Source organism: Dipodomys spectabilis, unplaced genomic scaffold, assembly GCF_019054845.1.
Source record: "Dipodomys spectabilis isolate Male_0828 unplaced genomic scaffold, ASM1905484v1 ptg000054l, whole genome shotgun sequence".
NCBI lineage: Eukaryota > Metazoa > Chordata > Mammalia > Rodentia > Heteromyidae > Dipodomys > Dipodomys spectabilis.
Window position 1 is genome coordinate 11,289,799 of NW_024870731.1, and position 23,997 is coordinate 11,313,795.

Genomic DNA, 23,997 nt, shown 5'->3' on the forward strand with positions numbered 1-23,997 from the left:
TTGATAATGGCCATTCTAACTGAGGTGAGGTAGAATCTTAGTGTTGTTTTGATTTGAGTTTCTTTTATGGTCAAAGATGTGAAACATTTCTTCATGTATCTACTAGCCATTTGTACTTCTGAGAAGTGGTTAAGTCTTTAGCCTATTTATTAATTGGGTTGTTTCTCTGAAGGTTTATTTTTGGGGGGTTTAATTTTTTTAGAGCTATATGTTTTAGATATGAGGCCCTTATCTGATGCATAGCTGGTAAAAAATCTTTTCCCATTCTGTGAACTTTCTATTTACCTTGTTATGTCTTTTGCCAAGCAATCCCATTTATCCAGTCTTTCTTTGATTTGTTGTGATTCTGGATCTTTACTTAGGAAGTTTTGACCTGTACCCAGTAGTTCCCTACCCCTTCCAGTAATATTTTCATGGTATCTGGCCTTACATTGAGGACTTTGATCCATTTAGAAGGAAGATATATAAAAATCTAGATTCAGTTTTCTGCATGTGGATGGCCAATTTTGCCAGGACCATTTGTTGAAGAGGCTGTCTTTCTTCCATTCCATAGGTCTGCCTTAATCTACTTAAGATCTTATAAAGAGAATGGTGGTACCATCGAATGCAACCCCTATCCTTATTGGAATGTCAGAATACTTGGATTTAGGCCTTGGCCAAAGTAGGGATGAGAAGGCCTTATTTTTGGACCTCATGAGCCAGCAGTTCGTAACAGTACATAATTCTGAATCCTATTGTAGATCTATTCACACTGTACAAAGAATCTCTACCTTTCTACAGTGGCTCTTTTGTATACCACAGGTAAGATCTACTTCATTCCTGGGCATGGTGATGAACCTCTGTAGTCCCAGGACTTGGGGGGCTACAGCAGGAGGACTTCCAAGTTCCAGGCCTGCATGAACAAGATAGTGAGATTGAAAGTGTTTTTCTTTGCTTTGTTTCTGTTTTTGTTTTGTTGGTTGTGGTATGTGAACTTAGGGCCTGGGAGCTATCCTTGAGATCTTCTGTACAAGGCTAGTGCTATACCATTTTGAGCCACAGCTCCATTTCTGATTTTCTGGTGGTTAATTGAAGATAAAAGTCTCAGACTTTCCTGCCTGGGCTAGCTTTGACTCTGATCCTCAGATCTCAGCTTCCTGAGTATCTAGGATTACAGGTATGAGCCACCAGTGCCTGGCTACATTGAAAGCTTTTTGAACACAGCTTTTATCTGCTAATTTATTATATAACCAGTACTTCGTACAAAGAAAGCAATAAGTACTTGCTAAACTGAACTGCAGTGGATAATAATTTCTAGCAGAAAATGGAGTGCTTGGTTGGGGTTATTACTGTTTGATACTTGTGAAGAATAAGACACATAAAAGCACTGTCTTCATGGAATTGCTGAACTATTATGGAAACATAGCATGGATCATCAATAAGTTCTTTCTATGGTGATAGGAACAGGAGATATTTGAGTTGATTAGGGTAGACCTTCACTGAAAAGTCTGAATCTGTGTGAAAATTTAAAGAGATAGGACATCAACTGAGTGAATATTAGAAAATAAATCCTATTCATTTTTCTTCACACATTTCAATTAAGACTTCTGAGATACTTCACATGCTATTGCTACACAGTAGAAACTTAGTAAAATCAAACTAAATGAATAGACAAAGTACTTTAGAGAAAGAAATAATGTGGCAAGCAAAACTTCTTCATAACTAGGAAAAACAGCCAAATAAATAAGTACCTTTTCTAAATCACATTAAGACATTTAGGAAAACACCACTACCAGCAAATGAGGGCTCATATATCAATTGCTATAGCAAAACCCTTGTACAGAGACAAACTGGTTCCATGTTTGTGTTAACTCAAGCTCTGAGTGATCTAGTTACTACTGAAGTTTAGAAACAATCTTGATAGTAAGATTAGCTTATACTTCCTAAAATGACAATCATAAAAGTGCTTGAACTGGCTAAAATATACTAAAAATTCCCCATGAAAAATAGTGTGTATGTGGGTGCATGCATTCATGTGGTAAGACCAGATATATTTGTGCAACTATAACAAATAGCTGAGATAAATACCTGATGAGAAAACTTGATTTGGCTCACAGTTTTAGAGATTTAAGTCCTATTACTTTGGGCCTATGGGGTCTTATCATGCCAGGAGCATGTGGTAGAGCAGAACTACTCAGGAAGCAAAAAAGAAGAGAAAGAAATTAGGTAACCAATCCTCTTTAGGAGCACACCTGCAATGACCTAACGACCTCCCTTCATCTCTGAATGTTCAACCACCTCTCAGTTGTGCCAAATTGGAGACCAAGCCTCTCATCTACTGATTTTGGGAGTACAATCAAGATACAAAACATGGCAGTAGCTAAGCAACCTAAATAAAGGAAAATTATTGTTAGTTTACTACTTGAGTGTATAGTCTTTTTTTCCTATAAAATCAATATACTTCATATTTTAAATCAGCAATAATACATTTCCTGCACTAATATACTTAAAGGGAAATAACATCCATATGGCTTTATTTATGTTAAAATAATTAATTTTTTCTATTTTATGTTCTAAATTAATAATCTGTTAAAATTTGTGATTTGTTATTTTCACTGTATTTAATAACAGAAAGCTGATAAGGGTAGTAGGTTGTCACAGCATTTAGTGCTAGAAATGACTTTTAGAGATGATAGCTAATTAAGGCCTTACTAGCCACCTAACATGCTGAAAACAACAACTAATGAACTGAATTTAATGCAGCAAAAGGCTAAATTATTTTCCTGAGGAAAAACAACAATTCAGTGGTAAAGCAAGGTAGCCACTTCATTTCTTGACCTCAGAGAAACATCACAATCATTTCATTGAAATTATTTTTAATAATTTCATATTTAGGGCTTTATAATGACTTCATGAGCACATACTGGTAGGATCTATATCTTTAAACACTTCAGCAGTCGGTTTAGAATATTTCTCCGTACACATCTAGATTTTCCTTACTTAGGAAATAGTGATAGAAAATAGGAACCTGGATTGCAAACTTGCTTACTTTACTGTTAATGAGAACAGAACCAACCCATGGATTTTAATCTTTTTAGTTATTTGAGGAAAAATGATTATCACCTGATTGAACTGTTCTCAGTAATGGTAACCCTTTCCTTTAAAATATACAGAGTGATGACTTTTGCCAAGTTTCACAACTCTCTTCAGTGCTCAGAATAAAAATTATATAACTTCCTCAGAGTGACTAAAGGTCTAAACAAAGTAATGCTTATTTTAGCAAATACTATTCTAATACCATTGGAAGGAGATCCTTTTTAGTGACAAAATAAAACATTTATAAATTAATGCCAGATAAAATATTACCAAATAAAAACTACATATAGTTCATGAGCTTTTTTTTTTGGTGTGTGTGCTTGAACTCAGGGCCTGGACACTGTCCCTTGAGCCACAGATCCACTCCTGGCAATTTGGTGGTTAATTGGAGATAAGTATCTCACAGACTTTGCTGACTTCAACAGAGAACCTCAGATCTCAGCCTTCTGAGTAGATAGGATTACAGAGTGAGCCACTGGTGAGACCATCTCAGTCCATGGACTTCCAATGATTAGCATTTGCAAATACACAAGCTACTGAGGGAGATACACTCACTGGTTAAGTCTCTGACTGCTTGAACTGAGCTCATCCTACATACAGCAGCAAGTGTCAGGCGTTCTTCCAGTTTTCTCAAGCTGGAATAGTACCACCAAGAAAATTCTTCAAACTCAGTTAGTATGCCTCTTCCTATAAGAAGCTCTTTGACTAATTCTTACTCCTTCCCTTTCTTCTTAATCATGTTGACCAGTCTTGAGCTCTGCATATATAAAATAGTGAGAATAAATCATAAATTTTGAATTGAGTCTTGCTGAAATAGATCCAGAAGGATCCCTTGACCATACATAGAATTATAGTAGGCCTCTCCTAGTTTCAGTCATGTTGATCATCTTTCAGTTCCACTAGTAAGTTAAGTTCTTTTCAATCTTGGGGCCATTTGCTGTTGTCACGGTTGGAGGCTCTTCTTCCCCTTCTTGCCTTGGCTGGTTCCTTCTTCATTAGTTCCCACCTGAACTCCATCTCTTCAGAAAGGGCCTTTTGATCAACCTGTCTAAGTTAGGTCTCTCTCCAGCCTAAATCCAATCCCTAATTATTATTTTAGTGATGATACTCTACTTGTAGTCTATATACCACATCAAGTAATTTACTCCTTATTATAAGGAGGAGCTCTCTCCCTTTTTTTCTCTTTGATTCAGCCATTCTGTCAGTATCAACTAAAAAGTGTTGGTATATAGCACATATACAATAAAGTAAATTAATGCATTAAAAACTCTCTGAAATGAATTCAGTTATTTCTTATCCCTTGGAAGCCCTTAATGTGTTTTGAGAAATATCAGATTGTACATTATTAAATATCTGAAAATAATTAATTTCAAATATTGGTTTACTAAGGATTTTTATATTACTCTTTACAGATTGTTTTATATTCACCATTTATTCAAAAAGACTTATTAATTTTAAGGTAAATTGGATGTGTGAATACATCTGTTTATCAGTAATATCTAAATATCAACGAAAATAAACATCAAATTGATGGTGACATAGTGATTTAAAAAGGGCTTTTGAATAATTAGCAGTTTAACAAAATTAGTATCAGGAAGCTGAAAGAAGAATTCAAGAGGGAAATGGAGGGAGAGGTAGATGAATGAAAAAGGGAATGGGACAAATACAAACAGAATACTCACTGTTCATATGTGATATAGGAAGTGGGAAATGTGATGTGTCTGGAGGAAGGGAACAGATGGGGTGGGGAAGAATAATGGAAGCAGTGTCTGTGATCAAGAAAGACTGAATACTTAGATGGACATGCATGTTAAACTGTAACCCCCATGTATAACATATTGCAGTTCAAAAGTAACAGTAATAAAAAATGACACATTAGTCCCTATAGCTTAGAAACAAAGAAATTAATAAAAGACAAGTGATTTTCTAAGGATAGAGGTTTTCAAAGAAATACTTGGTGAGTGGCTGGAGGGGACACAGAGTAACAGCGACCTATCTGTAACGTGAAATCATGGCAAAAACACTAGTCTAGCAACATACTAGAAAACTTGCACAGACCCTCTGAGAGAGAGAGAGGGGTATCATCAAAAGTAAATAAAGGCATGCTGTTCATCTTCCTCACAGAGTCAGTATGGGAGATGGGAAGTTTTTAAGTCCTCTGCTGCTCAGGGAAAGAAAGGGACATTTTTCTAACACTGTCACCTGCTGGTGGCAGATTTGAATCTGTTCAATACAGTTTACTTTACCCAAGCTACTAGACTATGATAAGAATGCTGCAAGTGCAGTTAGGTTCATTTTTAAATTAAATGAGCATATTTAATTACCTGCATAAAATCTCAAATTTCAAATTCTGATTTTTCATAATTTAAAGAAAGCAAAATTTAATGCAGTTCAAAATAAATGGCAGATCAGAACTGGACATACACAGGGACATTATGCATGTTTATCCGGTGCATTTCTATGCAAACAATGACTTTCAAATTGTATTAATTCTAACTATTTTCTCCCATCAATGGCAGGAGACGCTGATGAAAGGGCTGCTTGCAAATGAATCAGACATTACCCTCAACCCCCCACAAGCCCTGCCAAATATTCTAGGCTTTAAAATAAACAGTAGTTGTCAAATTCTTACTGCATAATATGAAATGGCAATCCATGTACTGTATTTCATTTGTAATAAGTCTTTGTGATAAGGTTAACATCTTCAACGCAGAACACAAATAAGAGAGTACCAAAAAGTGAAAATTACTTTGCTTATGTTTCAGTATTAGAATTTTATTTGCTAAAGGGTAAAAACAGATTTTCAAAATTCACAGTTAACTTAAAACAATAGTTTTAAACCTTTATTCCTAGCCCTTACTGCCTTCAGGAAAGAGAGAACATCTGGTTATTTAAGGAACACAATATGTTCACATTTTCTATGACTTTTGTTTCTAATTGGGTTTTAAATTTTTTTGAATTTGAACAACTAGCTAGAACAATGTTTTTTAATCACTTCATATTTTTCAGACTGTCCTCCTTCTAACTTCATTTAGTGGATTGGTTTTTGGAAATCTGCTCAGTAGTTCCAATATGACACAGAAAAGAAAATGGGAACTAGGATTGGGGTCTGAAGAGCTAAGTATACAATCTGTACCCATGGTATTCAGGGTTCATAGTGTTACAAACAGATTTTTGACATCCGGTTCTGTCGTAAAATGTACACTAAAAATTTAAAAATTGTCCTTGGATCACTTACATAAGTGGCAGTTTCATTTATTACAGATGCAAATAAATGTTTATTATAAATAGAATTTATATAAAGACAGTAAGATCAGTATCTTTAAAACTAATGAAGCTACTACAGCTCTTATGTAATCTTTAGGACCCTCTAAAGCTTCACCTTCATTCAATTAATTCACCTGTGAAAGGAGGAGCCTGGATTAGGCTGTTCAAATCCTTTGCAGTTCTAAAATTATGGTGGTATAATATGAAATATATTAACTGGATTATTTCCTAACTCTTATTATTTATTCCATAATGTCTGAAGATGGTAACAGGCTTCTAGATAATTCTGACACAAAGCAAATTAAGGAACTAGATGCTCTAAATTCAGTAAGGGCTAGTTCACCATCCTCATTAAAATGACAGCTAAAAAAAAATACACCATTTACCATGGTGGAAATCACTTCCAAAAATGGTAGATAAATGGAGTTCACCTAGCTTAGTACACATGTGATAGACTGGAAAAAGATACAGTATTTGAAGCAATACATAGTGAAGTGATTTTAAAACAATGAGCAGGATCCAAATTTAAGGAGAAATAACTGAAAGAAGGTGCTGTGCGTACAAACTCAAAGTGGAGGAATGGGCCTAACTGATCCTGGAAATGGTTTCATGGGAAAAGATAGAACAGATGCTAGGAAGGACAGAAAAGTATGAATAAAAATAAGCTTGGAAGCTTAGAAACTTTTTGACCTTGAACCTTAACAAGTCTCCTCTGAAAAAGAGAAAAGATGCTTTGCCTTACTTCACTGAGGGCCATGTTTAACAATTCAAAATGTTTAGAAAACTATTAAATATAATCCTATTATTACAGTTTGTAGACCCTTTAAAGTCTGTGCAGGTGAGAAGTCTTTCTACAGTAAAGCCTACCTCTCATATAAAGCATTTAAGACTATGGTGTTTCAGGCACTAAAAGCAGGAAGTAAAAAAACTACAAGAGGTCTTTGATCTATTTGGAGTTGATTCTGGTGCAGGGTGCTATATAAGGATCTAACTTTAGTTTTCTATAGGTGTTTAACCAATTTTGCCAGCACCATTTACTGAGAAGGCTGTTTTTTTTCCATTCTATTTTTTTGGCTCCCTTATCAAAGACCAGGTGGCTATAGGTCTGCAGGTTCATTTCTGGGTCTTCAGTTCTATTCCATTGGTCCTCAGGTCTGTTCTTTTGCCAGAACCAAGCTGTTTTGATTAGTATAGCTGTGTAGTAGAGTTTGAAGTTTGGTATTAATATTCTTCCAGCACTGTTCTTTCTGCCAAGGATTGTTTTAGCTATTTGGGGTCTTTTATTGTTCCTGGAAAGCAATATGGAGGTTCCTCAAAAGACTACACATAGAGATTCCCTATGACCCAGCAACCCCACTTCTGGGCATTTACCCCCAGTGAGCATAAACAAGGCCATACTAAAGCTACCAGCACAACTACATCTCTTGCAGCATTATTCACCATAGCTAATATATGGAACCAACCCAGACGTCTCTCAGTAGATGAAAGAATGACATCACCCCATTTGTTAGGAAATGGAAAGACGGGAAAAATCACATTAAGTGAAGTAACCCAGACCCAAAGAAATATAGGCCCCATGGTTTCCCTTATTTGCAATAATTAGTGTATATCTAAGATAATCTTATCAGATGAGCAGAAAAGCTCAAAAGCTATGTACACATGACCATATAAGATGATGCTAAGCGAAATGAACCCCAAGATATGGACACAATACATTTTTCTTTGTTGTTGTTTTTAATGTACTATGTGATTTTTTTTTGGTTTCTCTTGTATGTCCTTCCTCCTATGTTATATCCCTGTTGTCACTGTATTTGATTTTGGTACCTTACATCTTATCAAATTTGGGGAGGGGAATGGGGAATAACAAAATGCTGAAACAAGTACACAGGATGACCCATTGCAACAGTGATACTCACAAGACACTGTTGGAAATGAAATTCACAACTTTGGGAGAGAAGGAGTATAGGAGGTGTGGAGGGAAGGGATAGTAGGAGAAAAACAAAGGAGAGGGTAACAATGCTCAACAAGAAATGTACTCATTACCTTACTGATGTAACTGTAACCCCTCTGTACAGATCTTTACAAGAAAATAAAATTTAAAAACTACAAGAACAAAATTAACTCCCTTTCTACTATACCTATTTTTAGGTATAGTATTATATTAAGTTAAAAGAATAGGAGACATAAAGGGGCTATCTAAATATGACTTCTCCTTTGAGATGTTAAATACTACTGTAAACTCTTTATAACAGGTAAAAAAGACAAGAGTACTAGAAAGTATGCTTGGCAGAGGTTAAGTCCTAAAATCACCCATCATCCCTGTGGTTTTAGTAGGTGATCATATTTTCATGTTTAAGATCAATTAATATTACCCATTTACCGACCCAGAATTATCTTCTAAATATTAGGAGTGGATATGACCAACTCCACCATTTTGAATATTAACCTACTGTTTTCCTACACAGGGTGAAGAAAAGTATTTCTCTTTTTCTCCCTTTTTTCTCTACTTTCCTGTTATACTAAATACAAATTTTTGCTAAAATTTCCACCTTGTGAGACTTGTCCTTATGCAACCCCTGCAATGTTTTTCATGAGTAAATCTCAAGGACTTATAAAACTTGTGGAAGGTGAGGGAGCCCTTCAATTATCATCCATTTCTTTTTTTTAACTTTTTTTTTTGTTGTTGTTGGTCATGAGGCTTGAATTCTCAAATCTCATCTTTATAGTTTACTTCAGTAAACTTGTGTGTCCACATACTTTGAACCAGGAATGATTCAAGTACTTCAAGTATTTCACTGTTTTTATTTATTAGAAAATTAGATGTCTTTTTTTTTTTTTAAGGATTTGGGTAGGGCTAGTAGAATCAACTTTCCTTACCATTTCCACTCAATATCAATCTTTTATGACTATTGATGGTCATTACACTGACAACTGTACTTGTGTGTTTCTATAATATAGGTAGGCTTGTTCTCTCTCTTTTTCCCATTTGTACCTTTGGATCACTGAATTAGACTATTGTAGTTCATTAAAAGTCAGCTCTTTAAATGTGCTGTGGTTGTGTATTTCATCGGAAGCAATTTCATTTAATCTCCACATGTTACGAAAAAAATCAAAGCTCATTAACATGACTTCCCAATAATGAGGATGGTTGGCAGCCACGCTTCAAAACTATGATCACGATTTCTACCACAGGCCTTTGTAGAACACCACACACTGGTACCACTTAAAATTTACTAAGTGCAACTGGTATATGAATGTACATATATACACACAAAAAAGAAAAAAATTACCAAGTGATGTGAACAGGAAGTTATTATAAATAATTAAGTATAACTACATTTTCCTATAGAGATCACCATTCCATGAGCTTGTTCTCATGAGCCCTGTAAACATGCCTCCCTCATCTTGTCCAATTTCTTGAGTTTTAAAATAGTTTTGAACGATTACTATGTTTTTACTTGATAAGATTCTGAGCTTAAAAGGTGAGAAATTCCCTTTTTTAGATACTCACATGATTATTTTTTCCCATAAGCTTCAAGAATCTATTTTTAATGCTTGTAGAATTGGTTTCATTATACTCATATTATGGATACTATTTTATTGAGATAAAAATCTATCAAATGTAAGGGCACTTAGATTCTACTAATAAACAAAGATGAACTGGGTTTAAAGAAACTAGATAAATGATTCATGGGAAGATCTTAAGCTAGGGAAAAAATTACTAAGATCCATAGGGGTCTCATACTCTTTTCTTCTTCTGTTGAACAAAATAAGTCACAATAAACAGGAAATTAAGATCACTATTTTAGTAATTTTTTCCATTCTCAAGAATTCTTAATTCTGAGCAGACAGAAGGTGCCCTAGGTTTGTGGATCAAAACTTGTACCTCAATGACCAGCAACAAAATCCTCTTTTATAGATATGTGATCACCTTTTTGTTGTTGTTAAAACGTACATTATAAGCCAGGTGCTGGTGGCTCATACCTGTAATCCTAGCTACTTAGGAAGCAGAGATCTGAGGACCATGGTTCAAAGCCAGCCCAGGCATGAAAGTCTGTGAGACTCTTATCTCCAATTAACCACCAGAACACTGGAAGTGGTGCTGTGGTTCAAAGGGGCAGAGAACTAGCCTTGAGTAAAAAAGCTCAGGGACAATGCCTAGACCCCTAATTCAAGCCCCATGACTGACAAAGAAAAAAAAGTGTATTATAATCTCATAACTAACACATACAAATGCATATAAAAACATAAATGTGGAACTTTTAAGTTTTTATAGTCATACTCCTATTTCTTACTAGAAGAAAGTTGCTACTTATAATCAGAGAAATGATTATATTTCTGATACTTAATGAGATCACTTCATGTAGGAATGATACAGAAGTTCCCATTTCTACAGAAAACAGATGTAGGAATAAGAAAAATTCTTTTAAGTCAAAATAAATACAGAATATATTCAAAGGTTGAAGTCAGCCACCAAGGATAGGACAAAAATCTTTTAGAATAAAAATTTATATTATACTTGGAAGCCCAATTGATCAGACAGAGCTTTGGCAATGTAATCCAAAGACAGACTGACTGACTGACTCAGACACAGTTTGACAACTGCCAACATGACTGTTGGGAGGATTGCCAAAGAGCCAAAGGCTGGGATTACCATCCAAAGCCTGGCATTCTGGTACATGTATCTAAAGCTTTCTCTCTTATACTCCATCCAATGTTTTTGTTTGGCTCAAAAGTAGCAAGGATTCACAGATCTTTAAAAATCATTAAATGTTCTTATTTTCAAGAAATATAACATTAGTTGTAAAAAAACACTTTTTCTGTGAAGTGTAAAGAAAATTTTGATAAATCCTTTTACACTCAAATAAAGGAATAAGTGTTAAAATCTGTTTAAATCTTCATTAAATCTTTATTTTACTTATTATTTATTTAGTCTTCAAAATAAAAACTACATATTCATAATATGAAGTAATTTAGTATTTCATTGTATTATAATAGACCTAGTCCTTTGTGCAGACCTACTTTCTTGATTTTCACAGGGCCCAGGAGCTCCATTTGACTAAGTCATCTCCTGTGAGAGGAATCAATGATAATGAAGTTTATCCAAAAGAAGAGGTAGTTGTTCAACTATTTCCTTAAGTCATGTTGAAGGCAGGCAGACAAAACACCTTGTTGAGCAACAACAAGATATACATTTTATTTTCTCATAACAATGAATACTTACTTGGCTTGCTAAGTTGCTGGCCAATGAAGTATGGTGGGTTTTGGCCTACAAAGTTTGACAAAATTCTACCATTAGGCAACTTATCTGTCATTAGGCACATTCTACATTAGAAATTCTTACAATGCATACAGAGATGTTTCTTTAAAAAAATCCACATATTCCACTGCAAAAGCTTACCTTTGGATCTCTAAGGAATAGAGCTTTAAGAATCAGTGAGTGTACATCCCCGATGAGTGGGTAATGCATTAGAAGGCCCAGGCAGGTCTGGTAGTTACTAGAAATCACTAAAATAAAAGGGGAAAATAATTCAGATATAACACTGTTTAAAGTATTTTTCATTGGGAATGTAAAAGATATGACAGCAGCAAAGAAAACCAATAATTCACTGATTTGATAAACGTAAGTGAGGAGAAGGATCTTTACCAAATGGCCTTGGAAGTAGCATATTGCATTGTTAACTACAATCTAATAGCACTTTCCTGAGGGAATGTCAGGAGAAGAACTTCAGATACAGTTATGTGTGTATGTTTGCAATATAAATAAATTTTTAGATGCATGCATATTACCACCATTTATATGGTTGTCTTCAGTTTTATGTCTTAGAAAGTAATAATAAAAACCTATGAATGGGAAAGAGCCAGTTAAAAATTCTCAGAAAATAATATTTACCTTGATTATTAAGTTTCAAAATTTACACGTTACATTTACTCTTTTTTTTTTTTTTGTCGGTTGTGGGGCTTGAACTCTGGGCCTGAGCACTGTCCTTCAGCTCTTCAGCTCAAGGCTAGTGCTCTATCACTTGAGCTATAGCACCACTTCCCATTTACTCTTTTAAGTATATAAATAGTACATAATTCAAAATTAAATGAAATATAATTTCCTATAATTATTTGTTTTTCTACAATAAGAAATTTAGAGAAAGAATAGGCAGAGACATAATTTTTTTTCTTAGAGAAAAAAGGTCAAAATCTTCCATAGACTGTCATTTAATTTTTTTCAAATCAACCTAATTATAGGTAAATTTATTAAAGATCTTTTCAGGCCGGGCAGTGTAAATGTCTTTATTTCCAGGCAATCTGTTTGACACTGCTGTCACAAAGGGGTCCATTAGTAAGACTTGTTTTGTAAGCCACTATGACTGCCTCCTTCAACAGCACTGATTGTATAGGAACTTTACAGCTACTTTACTGTATGTATGACTGAATCTATTTTATTGATCAATGACTTGAGAAAGTTCCATAGTAAAACAGCCATGATTTAATTGAAACAACACACAAAAAAGCAACTATTTGTAATAAGAATTACCAGTGATTTGGGGATGGAGATGTGGCTCAGTTGATAGACTGCTAGACAATGAACGAAAGCATCAGCTACTGCTTTGAAGTCCCAATCTCACAACAACCACAATAATAAGAAATACTATCAATTCTTATAATTTTTTCCTGTTGTTGGAAAGGCCATTTTGGTAGCTCCCCACCTGTCCCTTTCTATGAGCACTATGGGGAAAGGAGACAGGATTGGGCAAAATGAGTAATTATAATCGATGTAAGGGACTACTGTTTCACCTTCATTTTCCGTTGCTGATCTGACAACTTGTAATCATTCATATGCTTTCATTTGTAAAACACACTCGTATCCTACTTTTTCTATATCTGTTCAGACTCTTATTTGTTCATGTTTCCATATTCATATTCAGCTACCTTTTGTCCTTTTTCTAAGAGATTCATAAAACCAGGATACAGTGATAAAATGTTTTCATATTCAGAATCACTATCTGGGACCCCAGGGGGGCTTGAGAATACGAGACAAAACCCCTGGACTACACAAGGCATGAACCCCAGGCTCAGACTCTGCACAGGCAGCAGCAGTGAGCCAAAGTTTCTGATCACCTCTGGAATAACAAGGGAGAAACAACAGATATTCTACAGTGCAATGTGTGCTTAAGCTATGACGCTGGTAAGCTGAAGGAAATACCCCAAACCCAACATTCTTTTTGAAGATAAGAAAACAGGCCAGAGAGGGGGAGTGACCAAGAGTACACTATGATGTAGAAGTAGCAGCCAGAGAGAAGGACCTATACACACCTCTGGAACCTGAACAGGCAGATTCATGTTTCTACTGTGAAGTCCTCTTAGCATCACGGCACAGGATATAAGTACCCCTCCTCCTTCGCTGTCTCCCAAATATGGAGTCCAAGCCCACACTGCATGTTGACTTTTCACCTCAAATAGCATAATTGTCACATTGAATGCAAATGGTGATTAGTGAGTAAAGCATTGCACTCAACCTCTGACCAAGAGACTGGCAGCAAGTCATTGTCTTCCATAGCCATTGCACTTACCTAAACAACATGGTATGTATCAGAGGGTCATCAAGACCTTCCCTTCTTTTCCCTTCCTTTTCCTTCCTTCCTTTCTTTCTCTTTCTTTCTTCTTTCCCTTCCTTCCTTCTTTCCTTTCTTTCTTTCCTTCCCTCTTTCTCTTTCTTTCTTTCTTTCTTTTTTTCTCTCTCTCTCTGTCTCTCTCTCTCTGTGTCTCTCTCTGTCTCTGTCTCTCTTGCCTAGGCATTGTCCCTGAGTTTTTGTGTGTGTGTGTTGCTCAAGGTAATGTTCTACTTGAGCCACAGCAAAATAAGAGTCTCATGGACTTTACTGCCCTGGCTGGCTTTGAATCTCGATCTTCAGATTTCAGCCTTCTGAGTACCTAGGATTATAAGTGTGATCCACCAGGAACCGGCTACCAAGATCACTTTTGCCCTGATATTCTGTGGTGATTGTGGGTCCGGGCACCCTGGAAATCTGTTTTGAAGAAACCTTTCATCCAACTTCAACAGAAGTCAAAAGGAATCTTTGCCCCCGACAATTGTTGATTTTACTTTATCAAGAGAAAGAAGAGTTTCAGGGATGGGACCAGAGATGGAGTCCACCCTGGCTCTGGTGTATGTAAGGATATGTAGATAAGGTACCCAGATTCTGAAGAGACATGATGGCATCCTACAGGAACAGAAGGCCTCTGGCCTGCTTGGTCCCCAAGGAGAGTGGTAGATATTTACTTCATTCCCAGTGATTAATGAGCTTCTCCAATGGAGTCAGGCAAGCAGAGCAGGAGTAAGGGTGGGGTATATTTTGGAAATTATCTTGTCTTCATATTATTTTAATAGTTCAAACTAAGGACTCCAAGGTATGCCATAGAGTACTTTGCAAAGTTATTCGATAAAACTTTGGTGATTTCTTGGATAGCTTGCATAAAAATGAACCACCTCTCTGGGTAATTTGGATGGTGTTAACAACACTACAGCTCCTCTTGGAGATTTGTATGCACTTTAGAATGTTCAATGCTCTGAGAAATCCTGCAATAGAAACACCTATGTAATTTTCATTTAAACCAACCTCCTCCACATATTTTGGCCTCTTCCTCTTCAGATCTGAGGAACTGATATTCTGGAGCACATAAACTGGGAAATACTGAACAAGATAATTTCCAAGTTCCCTTGTAAATTACTCTTTCTCATCCAGAGATAATGTAACCCAGCTAGTAGAGAATACTGAGTTTAGAATCCAACAAAACTAGGCTAAAACCTTGAAAAAAATATTTTCATATTCAGTTTTCTTGAAAATTAATATGTAAATAAAACTTAATCAATTGATCTTATACCTCAAAAAGTACTTTGCCAAATGATATGATGATTAGTATATACTAGTAACTAGCCAAGAAAGAATTCCAATATATTTTTTTAGAGAAGTAGTAGAGTTTTGTGGAAAGGGTTCTGGCCTCAGTATTTAAAGATGTAGGTTTGAGTCCAGGACCCATTTGGAACCTTTGATAAAGTTGTCTAGAATGATACAATTCATGACTGACTTACAGATGTTTCAGACATGCATGGATAAGTCCTATGAACTTAAATTTAGTTTTTTGTGTTTTTTGAAAACAACCTTCTAATCTTAAAAAAAGCCTGCTTCACTCAATTTAGTAATTATTGAGTACCTACTTCATGGCAGGCCTTATTCTAAGAGTAGCGATGAACAAAGTGCTTGATCTGAAAAACAATGAAAGTGCAAAAGATCAGATGTACAGCTTCAAGCAGCTATATTATTCCATTATAATGAGAATGAATTACTAAAGATTTCTGGAGAAGGCCCTAGCTAAGAACTTTACCTCATCATGTTGATTTTCTATGACAATCTTATAAAGATAGAATTATTATCACTGTTTGTTTTAAAAAAGTTATACTTGACCTTAATATGTCACTAGCTGAAATCACCAAGAGATTTTTTGTTGTGGTAGGATTTGAAATTCAGAAGTCTAGTTTTAGGATCTGTTCTCTATGTAACACAAAGCTTTGAAAAGATACTGTCTTTAAAACAAAATGACATAAAAAAGACATAATATGGATGTAAATATCATCTGTAAAGTCTATTTGTATTAATACTCTTATGCGGTAGATTTAGCTTGGAACATGGGTATAACAACTTCATGAAACAGCCTGGTATTACTTGAAGGCGCCAGAACAACAATCCTATTTTATTGTAACTTCACAAAACTTCTGAAACTATCAAAAAAAACTATAAATATATAAAAGAAGCAAAATAATGTATTAATATTCTTACAAGACAAATGAAGGAGCTAACTTTAAATAAAACCCATTCATCTACTTAATCAGAGCATGAGATACACATGTCTTGAGCATCTACTAAATGCCAGACATCTAAGGGCTCTGGTAGGTACCATCAACAGTGATTTAATAGCAAGTTAAGCATTTTTAGAGAATCTTGTTTTTTAAAAAAATTTATTGTAAAGGTGACGTACAGGGGAGTTACAGTTATATAAGTCAGGTAATGAGTACATTATTTTTCAACAATGTCACCTCTTCCCTCATTTTCTCCCAGTTTTTACCCTCTCGACCCCCTCCCTGTACAAATTGGATAGTTCATTTTCAACATTGTGTCTACTGAATATCACTGCTGAATTAGTTTAACCTTTGTCCCACCATTTCCGTGCTTCCCCTTACTCTTCTCATAGAGATCTTTAATTTTCATTTGCATAAGTTAGGCATTAAATCCTTTGAGCATCTATGCCCAATTTAGAGTAGATAGGAAGATTATAAAAGCTAGTTCGTTTTAAATAAGGTAATAGGTATCTGACAGATCTAAGCATTTATGTTTTTTTTTTTTATAGTGGATTTTTGTTGGATAACCTGGAAGGTTCTTCTCTAGTGCTAATTCTAGGATAGCAGATAGTGTGACATGCGGGCGGGGAGAAAAGGAAAAAAATAACTGAGGTTTTGGTATTTATTTACATTTGCTACAGGTGTACTTATGCTCTACAAACAAAATACTGAAGTTACACTTTAGAGCTGATTCTAGGAAGGTAAAAGCAAAAGTGAGCGGCACCTAGGAAAGCATAATGGATTTGGAATTTCAAGCTTTAGATAAGAATGTTGGCCTAGTCACATACTTATGTGTGAATGTAGGCAAGCTGCTTACTTTCACTAACACTTTCTCTTTCTCATTTGTAAAACAGAGACTGTGAAAGTTGTCTGTACTAAAATGGAGTCACTTATGTCAAACTCTAACAAAATGGGGCAGGGAGGCAAAGAAGGCAGGGACTTGGGCATTTATGCCTATAACAGGAACTGGCATAAAAGAATTCCCCAGCCAGAAACTTCCAGGCAAACCATTTTGCTCTCTGAGCAACAGCAGTACCAACAAAGAAGAAAGGTCATCACCACTAACAAGTCCTTGTAGTAAACAGGTTTTGTTCTAAAACAGCTATGTAGACTTCTCTTTTTTGCCTTTAAAAACTTCCTCTTGTCCTAGTGGCATATTACAGGCCTATGGTTTATTGTAGCTTACCTATTCAAGGCTTCAATTCCTTGCTATTTTTGTGGGGTGGGGGAGGTGTGTTACTGGGCCTTGTGCTTCCTAAGTTGGCTTCTCTCACTTGAACCAGGCTACTAGACCTGTTTCTCACTGGTTATTTTTTTATATAGGGTCTCATTTTCTGGCTAGGTGCACACCTGAGACATTATCTATTTACTTTAACTTTCTTCAGTTGCTGGGATCATAGGCACAAGATATTCCACCTAGCTTCCCTTCTGTAAAGATGGAGTCTTGCAGACTCACAATCTTCCCAATCTTAGCCTTCTACATGGCTTGGAGGACAGATGCACATGACTGTAGCCAGCTGTAGGTTGAAAAAGGGTCTCACGCTTTCTTTGTGACGTTGCTGGCCTCAAACCATGATCCTCCCAAACTCAGCCTCCCTAGTAGCTAGGAATATAGGTATGAGCCACTAGTACCTACCTTCCCCTTGCTATTCTTAAACTAGTTTTGAAAAGTCTGTCTCTCTGCTGTTCAATCTTGGTTGAAAAGACAATAGTGTTTATTGCATTTATAAGGCTATACAAAGGTTGTACAACTGCTAGGTAACAGATTCTGTTTTCTTGCCTAATTTCTTTGATGAGTAGTGATATCTCCACATCAAGCAAGGCAGACACCTCTGTCTACCTTTAAATGTCCACAACTATTCTTGAAAAGGTCTGAGGGAGTAGGTTTATAGTTTTCCCAGTAGAAGAGTGAAATCAGTAAAGATAAGCAGAGATTGTGGGGTTTTTTTGAGGAAGTTTAAAGCAGTATAAATGGGTAACTTCTATTTAACTCACAGTTAACTATATCTATGGTTGTAATCGTATAAAAACTTTTTTTCTAAGTAATTTAATTTCATATGGAGAAATGATTCTTAAAGGAACGAATATATGGCAATTTGCCACATATTTTGTAAATATCCTGGACTTTTCCTAATCCCCTGTAAGTAAGAGCTATTGATCACAACTCACTTCTAGGATAAGCAATAAAGCCAAGCCACAGGGCTTGTGAAGGGCCAAATCTAGGACTGTGGAGCTGGAAGCCTTGTTCTTCACCTTGGTGTATCACATATTTTTCTGCATGCTTAGAAGAGAGCACCACAAGTGGATCTATGACACAAGTCAAGTCAGGTCATGAACATGTTTTCTAAACACCAACCATGATAGAAAAGCCTCAAATAGACACTAAAAAAATTCCTCAGACCAGAGGGCCAGGTATAGTAAATATTCAGGAACAAATGTAAATGCTTATATTTACATAAGAATTAGGCATCTAGAACAAATAATCATGGATTAAATATAAGATTAGAATAATAAGCAAAGAAAACTATGAGATGCTCTTGAAATTTGTTATACCACACTGAAAGCAATGCCAATGTGTAAGTGTCTTGCAAGGTGCTGTCATGCTAAACATTTAAAAAAATGCTCCTTGCTCAGAAAAAAACAATCAACAACAGCAATGCTTCAACTATTTAAAGGCTTCGATTATTATGACTTTGCTAGCATACAATATAGCTGGGTGTTGATGGCTCACACCTAGCTACTCAGGAGGCTGAGGTCTGAAGATCACAGTTGTAAGCCAGCCTGGGTAGGGAAGTCTATGAGGCTGTTATGTCCAATTAACCACCAGAAAAGCAGAAGCAGCACTGTGACTCCCAATGGTAGTGTGCTATCCTTGAGTGAAAAAGCTCAAGGAAAGTACCCAAGCCCTGAGTTCAAGCCCCACAACCACCAGGAAAAAAAAAAAGGAAATGGCAATAGACAGCATGAGATTTCAAACAATGGGGGTGATGCTGGGGAGAACAGAGATTAAATAATGAATAAAACCAAAACTCTGGCTCTCTTCAGTCTCCAGAGAAAGCTAAGTATAGATGGTCATACTCTCCAGGGAGAGAAGACCTTCCCTTGCTTTAATTTTGTTCTTCTCTAGTCCCTGGGTTCTCTCAAAGCACCATAAATCAGTACAACTGTCACACTCATCTGGAACACTTATAATGTCTGGCAAATCCTGTTTCTCTAGAAGATTCTGTAAAGAATGTGGAACTTCTAAATTCATTTTTAGGAAAGAGAATAATTTCAAATTGAAAGTGGCATGCTGTGAATTACAAAAAAAATTAAAAATATATGTTGCCTACCCCTCCCTTAATCCTCTCCTTTCCCTTGATTCCCACCACCAATGTCACTTATGTCATACTGTGTATGTATGTGTGTCTATACTGGGGCTTAAACTTAGGGTTTGGGCACTGTCCTGAGCTTTTTTTGCTCAAGATTGGCATTCTACCTCCGTTTTGGCTTTTTGGTGGTTAATTGGAGATAAGCATCTTATGAACTTTGACTGCTCCAGTTGGCTTGATCCCCTTCAGTACAGCACTGTGTTAAAGGGAGGCTCCTTCACTCTTGAAACATTTTCTGAGCTTCCAAGCACACAAGTACACAAAGAATACCCAGAGCCTTGAATAGTGGGACGTGGTTAAGAATTTTTGATGAATGAACCTAAAACTACTGAGCATAGCTGAATACTATTACTCTGGATGCCTCAAAGCACATCATGGTTCAGAATTTACCAATGTGGAATGAAAACTTGACACTATTTAGAATGCTGAATCTAGTAAATTGCCCATCTTCCCCCTGGTTCTTGTCTATGGCCTACAGTGTAAATTCATCTCATCAATCCTGCCCTCCTGTGAACTCTCCCTGTGTCCTCTTTTTCTCAGTCTCAATCTCTAGATGAGGATCAACATCATTGCCTCCTCAACTCATACTACTTTTGCTTCCCCTTCCAAACCACTGCTTCCCCGCTTCCCTCCTAACACATCTCATCCCTTAAAGTTCATGTAGTGCATTAATTAGGCCTCTTCATCGCTGTCATCTATGTTCCTCAATGGCTGGCAAGCAGAATTCCAAATAGTGGCTGAATGGCTGGCTATCTGAATAATATTGATGGAATAAAAGATGTTTTCTTAGCCACTCTTCTGCATTTGTTTGGTTTCTGTGTCTAGCTCTTTATAATTCTTTCTATATCTTCTTTCCTACCTTGAGTCTTGGTGAATGAACAATGGAGAAACAAAATTCATTCTTACAATCCCTTGATCTTCTAAGTGACTATATCCCTTCACATATATCAAGCATGCTGTCTACATCTGGAACTTTTTGTGGCCTGTTGTGAGACCACAATGTTTTATGTTTTCATCTCTCTTCTGCCCTACATCCAATCTATTGATATTTTGATCTCCCCTCAGTTTCTTGATCTTGCTTTCCTCTTGACCCATCCTAGACTACTGTCTTAAAATATACTTAACAACACCTATTGTCTTTTCTCTCTTTAGTTCTAATCCATTTAAGGGTACAGCTAGGTTAAAAACCACCAACTACCTTCTTTTAATCTTGCCCGGACTTCTGAGCACAGCTTGGGGAACCACAAACTTGAGAACACTGCTACTACCCTTTACTTATCTCTGCTGAATCTTAGTTAGCTACATGAGTTCTTGTCACGGTGTTTATCATATCTCCCAGTCACTCCTCCACACCTGTTTTGCCTCATTCACAGCCAGTAACTTTTCTTTTTCCTTTTACAAACACAGAATTCCTTCATTTTCTGTTTTTTCTACCTATGAAGTGGTCTAGTGACCAGTGCTTCCTTCCTAGATCAGCACCAGGTTTTATTCCTGCTCTATAATCTTTCACACCCTTCTCATTCTCTTCTATCAGCTCTTGGCCTTGTTTCCTCAATTATTTCATTCATTTTTTTTGAAGATTTATTATGCACTGGGCCCTATTCTAGATGCTGGCAGACAGAAGGAAGACCAAGAATAAAATCCTGTATCTCACTGGAGATACGCAGGGTGAAATGTCTATGAAAGACAGAAAATAACCAAGTTGAAACTTCAACCAACAAGACAATTTCTCTTCATAGACTTCAGCCATGGGAACAAGAGGAAAAACTAGTACTGCTGCAGTAGAATTTAAATGAGCTTAGAGCCTTTCCATCAGTGCCCCCTGCCTCCAATGTGCCCTAGGACTTACTCTAAAGACAGAGCTTCAACTCTCTTTGCCCCTGAATAGCCCTCAAAAAACTACATTTCTTCTTTCCTATTATTTTGTCTTTCTTAGAAGACTACTATATACAAGCCATTATGTTGTTTTCTAGGCCACCTTTTCAGCTGAAAATGCATGTTAAAAAACACAACAGAAAGATAAAGAAAAAAGCTATTATATTGCTTAATTGTCCATCACTGTTCACCTCTATCCTGTTTGCGTCTTCACTATCACTTCACTGAGTCCATTCCAGCAAAGGTATCTAATAACTATCACTCCACAGTAACAAGTTTGAGTGGCATTTTCTAGCCATCTACTATTATACCTATTCTTCCTCCAGGGCACAGACTATACAGTTCTTTGAGGTTACAGTCCAAGCTACTGCTCATTTATGACTCTTAAATGCTGATGTTAAATGTAGAGTTTCCCCTTTGCCCACATTCTCCTTTTAATGTACTCATAAAGTATGTTGTCTATATAATTCTTTGATATTAACAGGAATACCTTTGATAATAGAAAATAAAATAATTACTACTTTGGAGTAAAAGATGTAAATCAAGACTTGCAAACAAAATAGGATAACGTGGCACCTTTTAGCTAACAAATACATGCTGATTACTTGCAAAATTCAATCTATAGTATGACACTGATCTTGAGCTTTATTTTCTAAGTCTTTGGGTTATGATTTCACATATGTATTTTAGACTCAGCATTGCCAAAATACTACTAAAAACCTGCTCTTTGTATTTCCTAACCAATGACTCAGACACTCAAGCCTCCAAGTAGGTGATTGATTTAGATTTTCCATTTTCCCTTTTATGTTTAGTCAAAAGTCACACTGAGTTAAGCATGGATGATTTGTCTAACCTACTGTTTCCTGCTAGACTACTGTCATATTCAACCTTGTCTGATCTCCTTGCTCTAGTCTTTTCTTCTTCAAGTTCACTTTACACACTGCTGCTAGAATAATTTCAAATACTTCTGCACTGACTATTTCAATAACTCTATTGCTTATAGGTTAAAAGTGTTTATCCTGATTTCTCCTGTTCACTTCTTCAGCCTAATGATCTCACTCACTCTCTTTGTACTCTACTGCTACAAAATCACTTGTAGAAACACATGCACACATCCCCATTAAGCAGCCTCTCACTTCCAGGGCTCTGGTTATGTTATTCCTTCTGCATGGAATGCATAGCCATTATTTTCTCTCTTCTCTCACAGATTGCCCAGAGGGAGCTCAGTGTTTCTCCTTCAATTTTTATGCTACCTGTCCTCTCAATCGCAGCATCAGGTGTGTTCATTTACAAGTGTTTATGTTAGTCTTCCCTACTGGCTGGCATGCTTCTTTAGGACAGAGGCAATCTTAAATACAAAACAAATATTCCCTCTCACTTTATGATATATCATCCACTGTTACAGTTCTAACCAACAAAATTAAAATAAGTTAGGCTAAATTTTGAAATGAATGAACAGCTTCATTACTATTGCACTTTCCCACATGTGCCCATGTTTTATAAAAATCATCAGTAGAAAGATTAAAAATGTGTAGGGGCTTCAGCTGCCAAAAATTTGCCATGTTTTATGAAATTAAGAGTAGATCTAAGAGACAGGATGATTAAATTAAATATATGTGAGTGATGTGCCAAAGTTATGAAAAGAGCAAATTGTTAATTGTTTAAGATTACAGAAAATCTGAATATATTTCAATAGTTGTTTAACTTGGAAAAAATTTAAAAATAAACTTATTACTTAAAATTTTAGCAAACATACAACTTTAAAAGGGAGATTAGTATTTACTATCCAGCATTTATCACATCTACCCAAACATTCCTCTCTATTATCCAAGGATATCTTCTTATGTTTTCTATGCTCTTATGTGATTAGGTCTGGCTCCAAAAAAAGGAACTTTCACTTCGTTAAACCCCAAACACAGGAGAAGAAAAGAAAAAAACAAAATAAAATTTCTAAATAATTTGGAAGGAATTAAAAATACATAAATATTTAAGGCATATTAATGTTACCGGACATATCAAAAGAACATTTGGTATTTCATGAACAAATCAAAAGGCAGATTTAACAGTCATGATTAAGAATAACTCCAAATTATATGCTGTTTTTCTTTACAAAGTCCTACTATACAATAGTTTTATATTTCCTAATTCAATCAAGCAATTTGTATAATCTTTTCTAATTATACCATGGCTAACAAATCTTGTTCTGTGAACTGTGCTTATTTTTTTGAGAAGGAAAAAAAAACTCAGGGTATCTTTAAATTTAAAACATGCACTGATATTTTCTTCATGCTGAGGATTGCAGAGCATTTGCAGGCACTGGCTTTTTAGCTATGATATGCACTCATGGAGGAACCTGATGAGATGGAGCACTTCTACCATGGGACACTATACATTTGGAAATAAATTTTGTTAAAATTTTACTGGAAAGTCGTCAAAGACTCCAGATTTATTTCTTTTTATTGGCAATGTATTGATACTATAAAAAAAAAAAATCTCCCAATAAGTATCTCTGGATACTCA

The 23,997-nt window shown here is 35.9% G+C and overlaps 1 protein-coding gene across 7 annotated transcripts in view; it reads right to left on the reverse strand.

Moving 5' to 3' along the window:
* Nucleotides 1–23,997, reverse strand: part of Tbc1d5 (TBC1 domain family member 5) — a 484,073-nt gene that overhangs the window by 84,949 nt on the left and 375,127 nt on the right. For all 7 annotated transcript variants that reach the window (XM_042679822.1, XM_042679821.1, XM_042679819.1 and 4 more), the window contains one exon: nucleotides 11,744–11,850. In XM_042679822.1, coding sequence (XP_042535756.1) covers nucleotides 11,744–11,850 — 107 coding nt within the window. The remainder of the gene's footprint in view (nucleotides 1–11,743; nucleotides 11,851–23,997) is intronic.